Below are 18,501 nucleotides of genomic sequence, written 5' to 3'. Positions count from 1 at the left end.
TTTACTAAAGATGAAAAAAATCCTTATATTTGAACATGTTTAATTTTTAATTCTCTCTCTCTCTCTCTCTCTCTCTCTCTCTCTCTCTCTCTCTCTGTGTGTGTGTGTGTGTGTGTGTGTGTGTGTGTGTGTGTGTGTCCACTTTTTCTATCAGGTGCCCATAGAGCTTGGAAGATAACATAAAGTCCCCTGGAACTGGAGGCATGAAATACACTGTGATTAAATCTGTCTAGAAATATGGGCATTTTCTTCCCTTATATATTATGATTAAGGTGAAAGATGTCCAGCTTCTTTAATGGAAAAGAAAAAAATTAGGGGCAACCTGTGTTTCTTCCCTATAGAAGCACCCAGCCATTCTTCTTTTGTATATAAACCACACTAACAGAAACCAATGGGCCACTGCACCTTCCTTGCCTTGATTGGTCTACACCTGCTTGGCTGTCTAGCCCAGAAAATATTTTCAAGAATGGGAGTTTGTAGACTTTAGGATGTTTTTGTGAATTTTACCATCCTTTTAACTCTCTTAATTCAGCAGTTCTTAAGTGGTTATACTACTAAACTGCCTTCTAAATACATCTCTCCATGCCCATATTCTAATGCAGGTCTCAGTCCTCATCATATCTTTGTCAGGTAGATGGCTGATAATACAGAAACTCACAACTGCTTAAAGTACAGAGAGTAAGTTTCTGTACATCTACATCACCCCCCCCCCACAAACCACACCACACACACCACACATACACTACATACTAGAAACATACACACTACACACACTATACACAATACACACAAACACACACACTACACACTACACACTACACACACACACACACACACACACACACACACACACACCAAGGCTCAGGGATCATCAGGGAAGAGTACTGACTGTAGGAGCAAGAGGTCAGACATCTGTCGCAAACCGCTTTTGCCCAACATGACAGACAGGTAGGTCACTGCACACGAACTCATAGTTATGATTCTAGCACTAGATCCATACAAGGTCAAGCTAGTCAACATTCCATTGAGAATTCGGGAAGAATACCAGAGCCTTCGCTCCTAGCTAAGGAGCTATGGACAGTTGGTGTCTGTTAGAGAAGAGGCTGTCTTATTTAAGGATGTAGTCCCCAGAAGGTTAACCATGTTCCAGGGGATGCCCCATGCATGTATGATCAGCTTTTCATGAAACTGAGAGAGGGACATGGAAGAATCTCGAAGTAGCAGGAGAGGGAGGCAGGGAGGTTTGTATGACTGAAATATATTGTACACATGTATGAGCTTTTAAAAGAATAAATGAATGTATATTAAAAGCAAGAAATACTTGCAACAGAAGGGATTCTCAGTGCGATGGCATGAAGACAAGTGTAGAGAAAAGTTGGGGAATGACAATCTGAAAGGAAAGTTCAAATTTCATTCAACAGGTCAAGAAAGAGCATATGAAATGTATTATGATAAACAAATGTACAAGACTCACACTTATGAAAAGAGGGGTGGAGTTTGTACAAAACCCTACTTTAGAGGGAATAAGATATGAAGAACAGAGGTTTATGCCCGAAGCTACCCAAGATAGAAAGGCATCTCAAAAGCCATTAAAAGAGAAGTTCTTTAAAAAGTTGTTCCAGGCAAAGTTGTAGGCACATAGTTGTAGGAAAAGGTAGTCTGAGCTAAATCCACCGGAAGTTACATTCAGTGTAAGCATTAACAGATGGATCATGGGTTTCAGTCATGTTCCTTAGCCCAGAGCCACCAGCTACATATATAGCAACATAGCTACATAGCAACTGTCAAATGACCATACCTCTCAGGGAACTCCTCCTATGCATTTTCTGGAGACCAAATAGACCACCTGGATAGCGTTTCACTTACGTGAGCTTTTGAAGTCTTTCTTTTTCAGTCTCCGCCTCATCATGGTTCCTCGTGGGCTGGTTGAGTAGAGGCTTCGAGGTAAAGTCCCCATGTTCAGGGAGCTCAGACTGTACGCACTCATAGAGGTGGGAGAGGACGAGGGCACCATAGCTGCTGTAAGAGAGCAGAGACTTGGCACGGAGCAGTTCTAGATGCAGCCTGAGCCTGCCACCCCTTGCCAACCAGCAACAACTCAAAGAGACATCACATAGTCACGATTAGTTAGTATCCCAACCCAGACAAAGACCAAGCCCAGAGCCAGCGCGGTAGTTTCCGAGTCACGAGTTTTTGAGGGTCAGGAGCCTCCATAGCCTGTGACTACACACAGACTATGCATTTTGCTTCAGACAACAACAACAAATTAAACAAAGATTAAAACAAAATTCTCCATTAAAAAACTTAAGACGTGGGGCACACCATGTCATTTTTGGCGTATTTTCTGACATGGATGTCGTAAGTGACTCACATACACAGAGATCTGAGACCACCATACTCCAAGTTCTGAGTTGTCCCCTGAGTTTCATAGAAAGGCTTCTGAACTTTTACCCATTTGATTCTTTTATTGTTTCAGTGGTGCCGGGGATGGGACTCAGGGGCTCGCACACACAAGGCAAGCCATCTGTCATTAATCGATATCCCCACGCATTCTGTCTGTTTATACTGACGAATGCTTCCCAGCAGAAAGGAAGACAGGTAGCAGAAACAAAGTGGTGTTAGTACGAAGAAAACCACAGCAACAACCGAAAGCAGGCGCCACCCATGGAGCCAGAGATGGAGTGAGGTAGGGGGAGGAGGCATGAGAAGAACAGAATCAAAGGAAGGACCAGGAGAAGAAAGCATGGAACATTACGAGGGCTGTTTGGAGGAAGCGCTTTCGGGAAAGCCAGGGCCGGTACTCTGCAATGGTCGGGGTGGTGCATGTTATGGTGATGGTTGGTATGAACGCTGCACTGGTTGCTGGCCCAGGAATCCCAGGGAAGTTGTCTGTCGCTCCTCTGAATTTTCACTGCCCATGTGACGTGATGATGAGAAATAAGGAAGACAAGGAACCAAAACAAAACAAGAGAGAAAAAAAGAGAAAAAAAAAAGGAAAAAAAAAAAAAAAAGAAGAAAAAGTAACTGAATTGCACAAATTAAGAAAAAGAAAAAGAAAAATCATTAACAAAAATGAAAGCTGCTTGCAAAAGGGGAAACAAAAATCTACTTGGCTTTGCCCTTTTCTAAGCGGTCAGCAAAGGGAAGGTTCACGGCAGCCGTGGAGACTTTCATCTTCCCCGAGAATCATGCGTGTCTTTTCCCGGCCCATCTTTTCTCCCTTTAAGATGACTATTGAATCAATTTCTAATCTCCCCACCCCCAACCCCCGTGCGCTTCACTGCAGACATTAAAAAACATTTTTTTTTTTTAAACTTAAAACTCATCCTCATAAAGAAAGACCTATGGCACACGATTAGTAATTAAGGCTTTGCAAATCCTGGTCAGTTAGGAACTCTTCGTCAGAGAAAAAGAGGAGATGGGACAGTAAATCATGCTGGCTTGCGATGCGTGTCCCACCGCAGGATTTACTGCCCCGCTGTCTTAATTACACTGCCATCCATCCATCCTGTGCACTTGGTTTCCTCAACAATAAACTGTTGTAACCATTTGCCCCTGTCGGAACCTTTTGTCTTCCCTGACTAATAAGGAGAAAAGCCTCAATATATTGTATGAATTTTTTTTTTTTTTTTTTTTTTTTTTACGAAAAGGTTGTACGAGAAACATTTAGTTTAAAAATGCTTTGTTATTATATTTCATTAATATGGCATGAAACTGTAATGAGTTTAACTTCAAAGTTTTGGTATCCATATTCTGTTTATTAAAAAAAAAAAAGGAAGTCTCTCATGTTCCCATTCTAAATTTGCTGTTGTTAAGATTTGACTTTTGGGGGTGAGGATGTAGAGGGTGATTGGTGGAGTGTTTGCTTGGTTTACAGGAACCCTGGGCTTGGAACTCAGGGTGCATAAACCAGGCCCGGTGCCACACGCCTATAATCGCAGCACTCAAGAGGTGCAGGCAGAAGAACCAGAAGTTTAAGGTCATCACAGCTTACACAGTCTGGGCTATATGAGACCGTATCTTTTTAAATTTTAAACTTTATTATTAAAATGTTGCACATAAAAATATTCACACCCAGAAATTTAACCAGAACGACAAGACTTTACCTTCAAAACAAGGAAAACTTAAGTTTCTATCCGTCCAGCATTCTGGAAAACGGCTCGCATTCTATCCTCGTTACCATATCCGATAGGGACCTTTTCACCATGTGATCTCAGAAGCGCTGAAAACAGTCATGAACTTTGATTTGCTCTTATGATTCGATGGTTAAAAATCTGGCCGGACAGTGGTGGCGCACGCCTTTAATCCCAGCACTTGGGAGGCAGAGGCAGGTGGATTTCTGAGTTCGAGGCTAGCCTGGTCTACAGAGTGAGGTCCAGGACAGCCAGGGCTACACAGAGAAACCCTGTCTTGAAAAACAACAAAAAAACCCCAGCCAACCAACCAACCAAACAAAAGAATCTGAGTGAGTGGCAGAAGTTACTCACACAAAGGCGCTGAAAGCTTTGTATGAAAATGAGTATTCTCTAGATTCGACAGGCATCCCCAGCCTGTCTCATCCTCAAAGGCCCTAGCATAGGGGTCTCCTGGCACGAGGCTGACCTGGGCCTCGCTCACCCGCCTTTGTGTCTTTGGCCTTCCCAGCTAGGCAGCCTCTCAGCCCCACCGTCCTCAGAGAAGCATCTCTCCAGCTGTGGGAATTATGCACACACAGCGTTCGCATGGTGCTGCTTCACAGGACACAAGCAGATTCGCCATGAGCAACAGCGCTGACTCTCCCTACCGTTCCATCGACTTGACAACAACAAACGTCCTTGGAGCAAACAGATGTGATCTTGGTCAGCAGTCCCTCCCTCGGCACTAGGGTTTTAGAAGATTTGTAGAAAATCTGTGAAAGCAACCATTTTGCAGCCACTGTAATCTAGAATTGGGATTATCTTTCTGCAGGAGTAGCTGGTTTGAGTTTCCTGTGTCTAGGAACTGAGTCCTAGCTACCACCTCCTCCTACCATTACCTCCCCATTAGCCTCTGATTCACATCTGGCACATCTGCTTTCCAGTATCCATATCACATCTTGGGGGAACTTTTTTTTAAAATCAATGATTTGCCCCTCCAGCTCCCTTCCACAGTTCCTTATCCCATTTGTCCTCGGTTTTTGCCTCCAAGAGGGTGCTCCCCCTGACCCACATTCCCCTTCCCTGGGGCATCAAGTCTTTTGAGGATTAGATACATCCTCTTCCACTGAGGCAGGCAATCCTCCGCTATATATGTGCTGGGGGGTCTTGAACAAGCCCATGTATGCTGTCTGGTTGGTGGCCCAGTCTCTGGGAGCTCCCAAGGGTCTGGGTTAGTTGAGACTACTGGTCTTCCTATGGGATTGCCCTCCCCTTCTGCTCCTTCAATCCTTCCCCTAATTTTTCTATAGGGGTCCCTGACTTCATTCCAATGGTTGGATGTATCTATATCTGTCTCAGTCATCTTATCCTTATGTTTTCTGTTTTTTTGGTTTATTTATTTATTTTTTTAATCATTCACCATGGATCTCTTTCAGCCACACTGGTCTTATGCCTCTTAGAACAAGCCAGCTACCTTCCTTCTTCTGCAATCCCATGGCCGCCTCCACTGTTTGTATGGCTGGCTCCTTCTCATCTTTTAAGCCTTAGTTCTGGTGTTATCTCTACCAAAGAACTACCGATGACATCACTGGTTGGAGTAGCTGCCAATGTCACCTTATCTCATTAACTCTCTGTACCCTGCATATCCCTTGTCATTGTCTGGATTGGCCTTACTATATAATGCATGTGTTAAAGGTCTCTTTACACTAGGCTGTACATTCTCTAAGAATAGAGATGTTTATTTGTCTTGCTTCCTAGAGACTTGAACTGTACACGGGACATAATGGTTGATGCTTGCTTGGCAATAGCTTTGTCCTTGAGATAAAGGAGTATTTTAGGCAAGACATTAGTGGGTTTTTTCTCTCTCTCTTTATTATCCTTATTTACTTTGTGACACATAAGACACTTTATAGCAAGATTCAGTTAGTGCTGGATCTGGCTAATGTACAATTACAGCCACTCTATTATCCGCTTAACAAAGCATTGTCCGTGTCTCCAATGAAGCCAGGCTAGAGTGAATGGACTTCAGAATTCCACACCCGCCTCAGCTCTTCACTGAATACTTTGAAAACTACTGAGCGTTTATTAGAACTGTCAAGCCAAATTAATGAACCCATAAGGAAGATATTGCTGACTAGCTATTGTGAGCTTATCCCCATGCTAGCTATAGACAGGTGACCTTGGGGTCATAAACTTCCCCTTGATCTGTAACTATTATTGAGGACCAAGTCTTTAAACACAGAGCGATTATTAGGTACGATGATACAGATGATGCAGAAAGTTGGATGCATGATTGATGAAGGCCCTTTAAAACTGACATAGGTGGACAGAGACCACAGTGAATGCCCTTTTTGAATGTATACACCAAATCTCTTATGTTTTAGAGGGGTGTGATGGTTTGTATATGCTTGGCCCAGGAAGTGGCCCTATTAGGAGGTATGGCCTTGTTGGAGTAGGTGTGTCACTGTGGGTGTGGGCTTAAGACCCTCACCCTAGTTTCCTGGAAGCTTAATGGAAGTCAGTCTTCCATTAGCAGCCTTCAGATGAAGATGTAGAACTCTCAACTCCTCCTGCACCATGCCTGACTGGATGCTGCCATGTCCCCACCTTGATGATACTGGACTGAACCTCTGAACCTGTAAGCCAGCCCCAATTAAATGTTGTCCTTATAAGACTTGCCTTGGTCATGGTGTCTGTACACAGCAGTAAAACCCTAACTAAGACAAGTGGTATACCCAACATTCATATACTAAATAAGTATCCCAGGGGATTAATAGTAAGTTGTCACGTTTTGGGCATGCTCTTGCATTTTGCAAAGGAAACTCAGAGGCAGTCTCTGATTTAGCTGTGCAATAATAGCGGTCTGTGTTCACCGAGCTCTTCCTGCATCCCAGGTGCTGTGGTACCTGCTTTGAATGGAGTGTCCCAGATGCTACTGCTTTAGGTGTTCTGATGAGGTTGGCATTACTGTAATCCACACTTTACAGATAACGAATTTAGAGTACAGAAAAGTTGGGTAGCTTTCTTAAGGTCCTAAGGTGCCAGAATGGACTCTTTGGACACCCAACCCACAGCCACTGTAAGTCACTGCCTCTTCTGATAGAGGCTCGCGAAGCCCTTGCTTGAGATGGGAAAACAAGCTGAAGTTGCATTGCTTCCCATGCCATTGTACCGTGCATTGCTGCTACAGTCTCAGGCGCTTATGACATCTAAGGCACTGGCTTCCGTTTTCCTAATTGTGATCTGCCCTGCCAGGATGTCTGAGAGAATGGGTGACAGCTAGTCTGGCGGTTGTCCCTGGGGATCACAGAATGGAATATTCTCCTGCTTTGAACCCATTAAGCCTAGTGACGCTGGCCACAGTGACTGTCCTAGAACTCCCTTTCCTTCCATGGAGTCTGTCTCCTAAACACCTTCAACAGGATAGTTTTCAACCTCAATTAAAACTAATGGTCTTCTTTGCACTGTGGTGCCGGGGGGATGCAACTTAAGGCCTTGTGCGTGCTCCTTTCAGCAAGCATGCTCCCCCTGAGCCACACAATTATCCCTGAAAAGGCGACCGTGGCCAGTGTGGTGAATGCTATCCTTTACCAGGGGAAGGCACAGTGCAGCCCTTGTGCTGAGCTAGCTTGTCCTTTCCCACACTGATCTGGAATCGCTGTGGTGAACGTTTTGTGGCCAGGCAATTCTAGAAAAACGTTGCATCTTCATATTTTCATGAGACGAGAGACACAGTGCCCAGGCACTGCAGACTGGGAAAAAAAAAAGCGATCAGACTTTACATTTTGAAATAGTGGTGAAAATACGAGAGACTTCAGACTTCAGTAATACAGAAATAGAAGTGTGAGAATCGCCAAGCAACCCCACATTCTCTTAATCATTTTCCCTCGGGACTGAGATATAATTATGTTTAAGTGCCACTATTTATTTATTTATTTTAGAAAGTCTGCTCTCAATGTAAAACATAGGGGAGATGCTAACATGCTAAGTAAGGAAGACACTTGGCTGCCTCGCCCCACACTGTCAGCCTCCTACCTTCCAAATATAAATGACGTCAGGGGTTCCAGGAAAGGAAAAAACAACACATTCTCCCTCCATTCAGCTCAGCGCATACATCCTTTAACTTTTCAAATTATCTTGGCAGGTAAAAGTATTTAATATTTCATAAGCTGGGAACTATTTGAACTATTTAGGATTCGCATACAGGGCAAATGAAGTAAAATAATGAGGTTGTTAAAGGGAAAAAAAAAAGTCGCAGTTTGAAAGGGTATATTCACATTTCTGATTTCCTGACACCAGATGCGAGCCACATTTTCTTATCCAGAGAGCACAGCGCACAGTCTTAAAGCTTCTGTGCCTCAAGTCTGATGGTGTCTTCATATACACTGAGAAGATGCACACACAGTTTTGGATATCTCCCCCCCTCAGTCAGCTCAGGAAGGACCTGGGGGCTTTGGTTGAGACCTGTGTGCATCCCCACTGGCTTCAGCCTTCTACAGCTCCTTGGTACCTCCAATTCCGCTGTGCTGATTCCCAATCCTAACCTGCCTGTGCGGCATCATTTCCTTCCGCCAAAGTGTCAAATTAAAATCTGATAAGGGCAACCCTGTGCTGGAGATTATCATTAGCTCCGGGGCTGTCTAAGCTCCATTTAATTAAAAAGGTTGCATCCAGCTGACTCATTCCGTATGAAAATTATTTCGTCCCTCTTTCTTCTCCCCCCTGCAGAGAAGTGCAGCGCCTTTTAGAAAGTGGGAGGCACAATGTAGATGACCTTCCCACAAGCAAAATTCCACCGCCAGGAAACCTAGGCTGTTGCTAATTGTAGAAAAACCGCTGTTCCTCTTTTGCTGACGGCAGGGAGGCTGCCTGCTCCCTATACTGCAAAAGGTGCAGGGGCATGCCGTTTAAGAAATAGGTGGGGAACAAAGATTCCACCAGATCTCGGACTTCCCTGGATTCACGGTTCAAAGTCTTGTGTTTGTACCAGCCAAGTTTGGTTTAAGATGCCCAAGTGGATGGTTCTATACATCGAGAAAAAGTTTATCTGCACACCACACAAGACAGCGAGAGTGCAGATTTCCTTAGCAGACTCTGTGCCGCAGTGAGTCTACTGCCTCGTTCTCCCTGGCACGAGGTTAGGCCAAAAGTGTGCTCTTTGTCCTGGGGGAGGGGAGACAGATATTCTGGCAAATAGACAAAAACAGTGGAATCAACTTTTCCTATAATGGTCTCTCCCTGATGAATATTTAATGGATCTGTTATTAATGTGAATTTGTTTTATTTTAGGATAGTAAAAACCAATTCATTCAGAGATGGTGGGAGAGGGTTACTAAGGTTAATGCTATCTGAGGTCCTTGGCAAGGCACATCTTCCTGTACTCCTGTCTGCAAGGTGTGTTTTCAGTCTTATGGTGTGTGTGTGTGTGTGTGTGCCCGCGCGCGAGTTTTAATGCTTGTTTTCATTGTCCTTTGTAGAGATTAAAATTCACTGTGACCATCACGAAATCAAATCATTTTCATTCTTACTCAATTACAGCAAAGTTTAAAAAACAAACACATCAAAAAAAAAAAAAAAAAAAAACTCCACCCTAAAATTTCAATTTCAGGATTTCCTTCTTGTGTTTTGGGGTTTCCAGTAACTCTCCATGTTTGTCACAAGGGACACTTTAGGTGGAGCGGGAAAAGAGGCAGAAGCTGGTGATATGGTACAGGATCTTGTCTTCCTGACTCTCTGGAGTAAGAAGACCACAAGAGCAAGATAAACAGAAGGATCTAGAAGGTTCCTCTCACCATGGTCAGGGCCTTTCAGGGCAAGGCGGGTCTGATGGTGTGGGAGAATCTCCAGCTTGACCTGGTCCGTGGTGTTGGCCAGGAACTGGGTGGCTTCTGCGAGGGTACAGTACTCCATGCTCGTGCCATCAATGGAGAGGATGTGATCGCCCACGTGTAGCGCACCGCATCTGTGGAGAGGAGAGACAGAGAGCATCATCCAAAAGTGTCTCTTCCAGAATGAGACTTCCATGTTTCTTTGACTCTTATGCAATTATCACTTAAAAAATTTAATGCTATGTTTTAGGCATGTAGGGTCCAAACTGAAATATAAAATCTTGTGGAAAATGCAGGAAAAAACTGTGGACAAATGATTTTTCTTATTCTCTTGTCCTTAAAGATATTTTTGTCCTTAAACATTTTAGGGTGGGGATGTTAAACGTTAAGGGGAAGCAGGCAAGAGGGGCGTGACGCAGAGAATTGTTTTCCATGGTTCTGTTCTCTGACTTTTTTTCTCCTAGGTTCTTAAGTCATAATTATCAGCTGTCAGTCACTCAGAGTCTTGAGATGTGACTTGCTGAACTAATCTTGGGCCCTGTAGATGATGGTGATGATGATGGTGGTGGTGGTGGTGATGGTAATGGTGGTGGTAGTGGTGGTGGTGGAGGAAAGGTTCAGTTACTGCCTCCTTGAAATCCTTTAATAGAGGAGTCAAGTTTACCAGTTCTTTATTATAGGGCTTTATTATAGGGTTTTGTTAGTCTGAAGTCAAATATTTATTAGCACAGAAAATGAATTATGTAGGAATTAAGAGTAATCAGACCAGGTTTACTCGGGGAAGAGCTAGGGACAGGGGTCTGACTGCTACACCTTGCTGAACTCAAGACATTGGCTGGCTATTGGATGAACTGAGAAAATCAAATGTCTGGAGTGACATTTCACTATGAAGTAGCTGATCAAGTAGTTAGAATTTTAAGTTTCAAACAATAAATTGTTCTCTGATGTGAAATTTGTAGTAACTGTCAACAGGGTTTTTTTTTTTTTTTTAAATTTTTACTCTCTCTCTCTCTCTCTCTCTCTCTCTCTCTCTCTCTCTCTCTCTCTCTGTGTGTGTGTGTGTGTGTGTGAAGGCAAGTGTACATACTATATAAACATACATATATGAAAGTATGTGTACGACACTTTTTAAAGCGCACACACAGCGCTGATAAGTAAACCCTTGCTGTGACACTCACCTGTCCGCAATACTTGCAGATTTGATTTTGTCTATGACGATGACCTGTTTGTTACAGCACACGGAGGTAGTTAGGGCAACCCCAAGGCTGGCACCCGGAGTTTTGGCAACTTCAACTAGTAGTGGCCCGGATGCTGTCGCCACAGAATCTGTTGAAGGATGCATTTTAGAAAACAGATAAACCAAGTAAACACACAAAAAGATAAAGAATGCTTACTGATGCTAATTTGATAATTCATATAGTTTTATGTTATATCCCCATAGCCTGAGGGTACCTTCTCCATTTAGCTGTCATAAGATGTATATGAGCCAGTCCCTGGAATTGGATTTTAGTCTCTATGCTAATTAGGATAATATCTCATAGATCATTTTGCTCTCCACACTGCTTAGAACAATGCCTGGAATATCTTAGATTTTTCTTTAAAATCAATTAATCAAATACATTACCAGGATTTGCTAAGTATGTACATAAGTATGTTTATTGATTCATCAGGGTGGAGAGATGGATAAATGGATGACTAGATTGATGGGTGGGGTAGATGGAGAAAGAATGGATAGGAGGAAGTAAAGAGAAAAAAGGGGAGAGAGAGATGATAGATAGATAGATAGATGATAGATATGATAGATAGATAGAGATAGATATGAAAGATAGATGATAGATGGTAGATAAATGATAGATAATAGATAGATGATAGATACAAATAGATAGGTAGGTAGATACATACATACATACATACATACATACATAATGGAGAATATAGGTAGATGCTATCTCTCGATTGTCAAATAGTAGGCATAGCAGATATAATTTATAAGCATGTGAGACCTGAATTAGGGTTGTCTCCCTCTTGGGAGTGACTTTGTATTTGGTTTATTTTGGGCTTAAAGTATTACTTGAACTTCTACTCATCTTTGCAAAAATTGATCTAAACAATTTTTTGCTACCTCTGGGTAGCTCTTTCCAATTCATGGTCTGGTGTGGTACTTTTCATAAGTGCTCCAACAACCAGTCTTATTCCCCTTGCTATAGCACATAAACTGCCCTGTGTGTGGTGGTCACACACCTCTGTTCATTGCCTGATTGTAAGCCTATTCTGAAGACAGACACTATGTCTTGTCAATCCCCATGTTCTCAGGGACAAGCATAGTGACTAGGACCAGGATATATGTGGTTAGAAGCTGTTAAATTAATAAACAAGTAAAATATCTTTGACACCATCTAATTCCAGCACTCGGGAGGCAGAGGCAGGTAGATCTCTGAGTACAAGGACAGCCTGGTCTATATAGTGAGTTCCAGGTCATCCAGGGATATGTAGTGAGATTGGCCCTTCCTCATCTCCCATAAAGTCTTTGGTGCCCTTTAAAGCCTGGAAGAGATTGATATAATATTGGAAAGAGCTCTAGAAATAGATTAAAACATTTAATAATACTTTTTACAATATTTGGATCATGGTACCTTACACAGGTTACTAAAGTTTCCCAAGCCTGACAGCTTTCCTATAAATTGACACTTTCCTTAAGTGCTTTTATTGTTGTTGATATTTTATGGCCTCAAGCGTTCAGAAGCACCTTATCATATTGGCAGGACGGCATATGGTGGATGGCTTTGTCTGGTTTGCTGCGGCTCTGTGTTTGACATTTTATCAATCAGTTTGCTGCTCTGTGACCACATCTTCATCACTAAGGCACGATTCAGAGACTGTGTAGTAGAATATCTGTGTTGCTGCTGCTGAAGCCCAGCAACTGACTGGTAAAGCTGGAAGGTTTGTGTGTGACAGCTGACTTCAGTGTGAGATGGAATAAGGTATCTCTTAAATCAGGTGAAGGTCCATGCCGACATCACAGATCCCAGTTTAAAGGTATCTCAGTTTCCTTTCATGATGACGTGGCAAAATACTTTGACAAAATTGATTTCACAGATAAAGAGTTTACTTATGCTAATAGTTTAAAGTCAAAGCACCAGGAGTTTGACTCAGTTTGTCACATTACATTCATGGTCAGCAGAGGAGCACACTGCTGCTGCTAAGCTCCCTTTCTCAATGCACAGTCTAGGATAACAGCCAGGGGAATGGTGACACCTAGAGTGGACAGTGGACAATTTCTTTCTTCAACCATCCCTGTCATTGCCCAATACATCCACGAACAAAATAACTTTATTGGTAGAGATCGATGTTATACATAGTCTCAACAACAAACATTTTCAATCATCAATGCTGACCTGGCTGTGTCTGATAGTGCTGAGTGCCAAATATAGATACTAAGACCATTGATCTCTGTTGTAGCAGAGATCAACTCTGACCTCATGATATGGCCATGATGACTAGCCAGGTATTTTGGAGTTTGACTGAACTGGACTACTTTTATCATGGAAAGGACAATGAGTTGCCCTTCTGGGTTAGACAATAATTCTGGTTATATATTTATCATTTTTGAACAAAATGCTTCTGTCAAACTACCGTTCATGAACAGTGGTTGTTTGAATAAGAGCAGCTACTTCCTGAGATCATATATTTTAATGCCTTGTCAACTAGGGAGTGGGGCTCTTGGAAAAGATTAGAAGGATTAGGTGGTGTGGCCTTTTTGGAGTAGATGTGGCCTTGCTGAAGAGATGAGGATTAAAGTTCTCAGCTATTGCTCCAGCGCCCGCCTACCACCATATTCCTCCTCATGATGGTATTGGCCTAACCCTCTGAAAATATAAGCAAACCCTAAAGTAAATGCTTTCTTTTATAAGAGTTGCCTTGGTCATAGTGTCTCTTCACATTAATAGGACAGTTGACTAAGACATGAACTTATAAAATGCCTCATCCACTGTCACTGTACCTCACACAGCAATGCTAAACACTCAACTCAATTCATTGCCAACGATGAGCAGTGATGAGCTCATGCATATGGAATTCATTGGTTTTAAGATGATTCTCACCATACGGAAACTTGGTAAGATGTTGGGATGGCCCTTTAAAGATATAAATATAGCACCGATAAGTTGGCAGTAGTCTGAATGCCTGGAGCAGAGTTTTCTAAACACTTTGACTCAGTATTTAAAACACAGCACTGTTTTTTGTATATCCTGGATTTATGGAATGTTACCTAGTGACCCAATGGAAGAAAACTGTTTCCTGTTCCTGCAACATTATTCTCTGTCGACCTAGAAGTTTTGGTTCTAGGGGAAGAAGTGAGTGTTTTTGCTAGGAGGCATGAAAGTGTCTAGAAGCTAAGGCTTAAACCATAGTTACAAAGGGGCTCCTGATATCCTAGAGGTCAAAACTGCTAAGAAAGAATTTATAGTGTTAGAATGGGTGATTGATCCAGACTGCCAGAGGAAATTGAGCTGTTTTTCTACAATGGAAGTAAGGATGAGTATGTCTGGAGTGCAGAAGATCCATTAGTGCATCTCTCAGTGTTAACTATGTCCTGTGATTGAGGTCAGTGGGAACCTACAGCAATCGATTCAGACAGGATGAGGGTATGAATAACCCCTCCAGGTTGCTGAGGTACTTGCCAAAGGTGGAGGAAATACAGAATGGGCAATAAAGGAAAGTAACTAAAATGTTATCTAAGGCCACATAAGAAATTGTAGAGATGAAGACTGCAGTTGGCACAGGAATTTCAGTCCTATTTTGTTAAGAATATGTTTGTGTGTGCGCTCGCGCACACACACACACACACACTCACACACCTTTCTCCACTCTTCTATGTCCTTACTATATAATGTGACATTTATTGAGACAATATTAGGGGTTAGTGGTTGTAAATTTATATTATCCTAATTAAGTTATGGGACACTAAAAGAAGAAGCATTCCTCAGGGGATTGTGCCACCAGTTCTGGGGTAAAAGAAGTTGTGTGTTTATGTTTGTACATCAGTAATTCTGTGTCATGGTTAGGTCTTTTTTTTTTTTTTTTTTTTTAATTTGATACAAGCTAGAGTTGTCTGGTAAGCAGAAAGCTCCATCAGATTGCCTGCAGGCAGGTCTATAGGGCATTTTCTTGATTGATGACTGATGTGGGAGGCTCTAGTTCAACTGGTGACAGTTCCATCCATAAACAGGGAGTCCTAGGTGGCATAAGAAAGCAGGCTGAACAAGCCGTGGGGAGAAAGTCAGAAAAGAACATTCTTCCACGGCCTCTGCTTCAGCTCCTGCCTCCAGGTGGCTGCTCTGAGCTCCTGCCCTGACTTCCCTCATTGCAGACTCTAACCAACCTATAAGCTGAAAGAACCCCTATCTCTGACCAAGCTGCTTTTTTTTTTTTTGGTCATGGTGTTTTATCACACCAACATCAACCAACTAAAACAGCATGTGATGTGGAACCATGAAATACTTTCATTTGAAAATTAACCATGCCATAAGGAGATAGGACTGATTATCAAGTTGATAAGGGGTGGGCTTAATCTTGGTTAATCTTGCTTGTCAGCATGACTTGATCAAGAATCACCCAAGGAATAAGCTGCTGGGTACACCCGTGAGCGATTTTCTTGGTCATATTATTTGAAAGTGGGGAGTCCACGCTAAGTGAGGACAGAACCTTTGGTCGCAGCTCAGAAGAAAACCTGAGGGGAAAGCCTTGCTTTTTGCTTTATTGCTCACACCTCAGCTACCGTATTTTTGAGTTCACCTAGCCTACTGCCACTGCGGCTATAATTTTCAATGGTTATCAGAGTCCAGCTTTGTCTGGCTTCCAAGGTGGATTAAAAGACAACCGGTGGCTCTTCCGGGGATCTTTCAGTGCCTAGCTGGGACTGTTGAGGCATCCAGCCGTATGAACTGAGCAGCTACTGGGTTCTCAGCCTCTCCAGTGTGAGCACAGCCATTGTTGGACTACCTGACTGTTCCATGTAAGCTAATCTAATAAACTCCTTAAATACATATTCATACTATTGGTTCTGATTCTTTAGAGAGCCCTGAATAATACACAAGGCTTATTGCATGTACCACTTTCCTAAATGACTAGTTATACTGAAACCACTTAGTACTTTACTGATAAGGTTTTTTTTTCTTTAGGGCCTGTCGTTGTTCCTGCCGCTCCAGCATCCAGTCTCATGAATGACAGCTGGGAGGAGCCGGTGGCCTTACTCTGCCAAGAGAGCATTTTGGTTCTGAGGTGTTATGCTATTTACTTAGCTGCTTTTGTTATTTTGCTCCTGAAGCCCACTCTCCGGTGGCTGCTACCCCGGGGCTCATTTCACTGGCCTTCGGACATCACATTGAGGTATAATCTAGGGTTTAAAAGAATCATATCATCTTTGTAGAATTTTAGAATGATCAGTTATCATTTATCAAACCAGTTCCTTAACTCTGAGTGTGGTTGAAATAAAAGGGTCTGTGTGCCGGTGACCACTGAAGTTCTTCCTCACGGCCGGGCCTTGCTGTACCTGATTATAAATTTATTTTGCCCTAAAAATGAAAGCAAGGAAGCTTTCATGTTATTTATTACTTAATCTGTTAATTTTTTTTTTTCTGCTTGGTCCTATAGTGGAAAAATTTCACAACCTGAAATGGTTTATGAACAAATTTATTTTAAAATATTGCAGAAAATTACTTTAAATGGTGTGCATAATGTATATATGAATCACAAGTGAGTTTCATGCTTATACTTGTCTGATCTCTCTACAACTTTACTACATATATGCAAATGATTTAAAATCAGGGAAAAAATTCAGATTGAACCCATTCTTCATCTTGCTCCATGTATTTTGGATAATGGACACTCTTAGATACAGCTTCTATCATGATTAAGGATCAGGTTTAAAAGAGTCTATCAGGAGATTAAAATTTCTTTATAAGGGAGGTGGGAGTGGGTAGGTGGGTGGGGGCACATCCTCATAAAAGCAGGAGGAGGGGGGATAGGATAAGGGGTTCCTAGGTGGGAGGGAAATGGGGAAAGGGGTTCACATCTGAAATATAAATGAACATCCAATTAAAAAAGTATTTCAGAATGTTAAAAAAATCTTTATAATCACTTCAGATAGTTTTTTCCTATCCTACAGATGTGCCAAAATATTAACATTCATATACTTGTTTGGATCTAACATTTTAATTATAATAAAGACTAAATATTAGGCATTTTGTAGGAAGAAATAATAGGAATGGGGCTATCATACAGCTGAGGCAGATGATTCTAGATTCTTTGCCACCGTTAACTTAGATGGGAACAAGACCACCTTATAGCTACACTGGCATATCTAGGTGATTGGAAACTAGAATCAAGGTCTCCCTTCAAGAAGTGCTCTTGTTAAGGACATACAGATATGTACATTATTTCCACTTGGGGGACATCAATATGGAAGAAATGAGTCTCTTTTAAAGTAGAATGATTCCAAATTCTGAGCGAAGAAATGGAAAGCTATAGTAGAGAGAAGAGGCACTGTGGTCCAGAGCCAGAGGCAGAGAGACTGGTTCTTGCTATATTCACCACACAGCTGCAGCTACTGCTGAAGGGCCCATTGTCTTCATTCCTAATTCTAGGGCTATCTATACAGGCAACAAGTTTACAGAGCAACTGTGATGCCACCTAGGTCGGAGGTCACTGGTCAGCCAGAGAAACATCAAGGAAGGCTGGGAACTAACTTCACAAAACTCACAATAGCTAGAACCAACATCTGAGACTTCAACCCATGAGAGGGGATGAGCTACTGTACATTAACGGGATTCTGGGCAACTGACATTCATGGTGATGGAAGAAGATACCTCAGGACTAAACTTTTCTTAAGACTTAAAAATATTAATGAACAGTCTGAGGGATGGTGTTCAACTTTCAAACATATCACATAACATAAAGTCTTTATATTACATGGTTTTCAGGTTACGACTGCAACTTCCTAAGAGATCATAGCAGGATGAAGTTTGTACTTGTGCAGAGAAAGAACTGAAGGGAAGGAAGATCTAGACCCCACCTGTGGTGACAGCAGTTTGATGATCAAGAGTTCATTCCCTTCCTCTCCCAGTGGTAGCCCATAATTCCATGCTCCATGGCCACCACTAAATTGATTTTCCCATCATACATCTCCACCGAGTTCTTCTGCCATGTAGAATGAGCCTTCACTAGGTCATAAGCAGGCCTGAACGGTGAGTGTGTCCACTCTGTCACTTCTCCTGACTTGCTTCTCTCCATGATGGCTCACAATGCTCTACATCTTACAAACCTGAGCCCAGGAGTCACTTCCTAATGTCATCTTCTCCGTTATTACCACTAATTCATCTCAAATCTACTTTTGAAATAATGCTCAACTTCAACTTTTTTTTTTTTTTTTTTTTACTATATCCACAATTACCTTTTGTGATGGTTTTATATATTCTTGACCCAGGGAGTGGCACCATTAGGAGGTGTGGCCTTGTTGGAGTAGGTGTGTCACTGTGCGTGTGGGCTTTAAGACCCTTGTC

General features: G+C 42.3%; 1 protein-coding gene across 16 annotated transcripts in view; it reads right to left on the bottom strand.

The window, feature by feature from the left end:
- The window catches only part of Grip1 (glutamate receptor interacting protein 1), a 636,231-nt gene that overhangs the window by 96,898 nt on the left and 520,832 nt on the right, over window positions 1–18,501 (bottom strand). For 8 of the 16 annotated variants that reach the window (XM_076920329.1, XM_076920326.1, XM_076920333.1 and 5 more), the window contains 4 exons: window positions 11,122–11,269; window positions 9,908–10,077; window positions 2,756–2,911; window positions 1,867–2,019 (listed from right to left, as the gene is read on the bottom strand). In XM_076920329.1, the coding sequence (XP_076776444.1) occupies window positions 1,867–2,019; window positions 2,756–2,911; window positions 9,908–10,077; window positions 11,122–11,269 (627 nt within the window). The remainder of the gene's footprint in view (window positions 1–1,866; window positions 2,020–2,755; window positions 2,912–9,907; window positions 10,078–11,121; window positions 11,270–18,501) is intronic. The other 8 variants (XM_076920331.1, XM_076920332.1, XM_076920335.1 and 5 more) reach the window with 3 other exon arrangements.

Source organism: Arvicanthis niloticus, chromosome 22, assembly GCF_011762505.2.
Source record: "Arvicanthis niloticus isolate mArvNil1 chromosome 22, mArvNil1.pat.X, whole genome shotgun sequence".
NCBI lineage: Eukaryota > Metazoa > Chordata > Mammalia > Rodentia > Muridae > Arvicanthis > Arvicanthis niloticus.
This window is presented reverse-complemented; position numbering and strand designations above follow the sequence as displayed.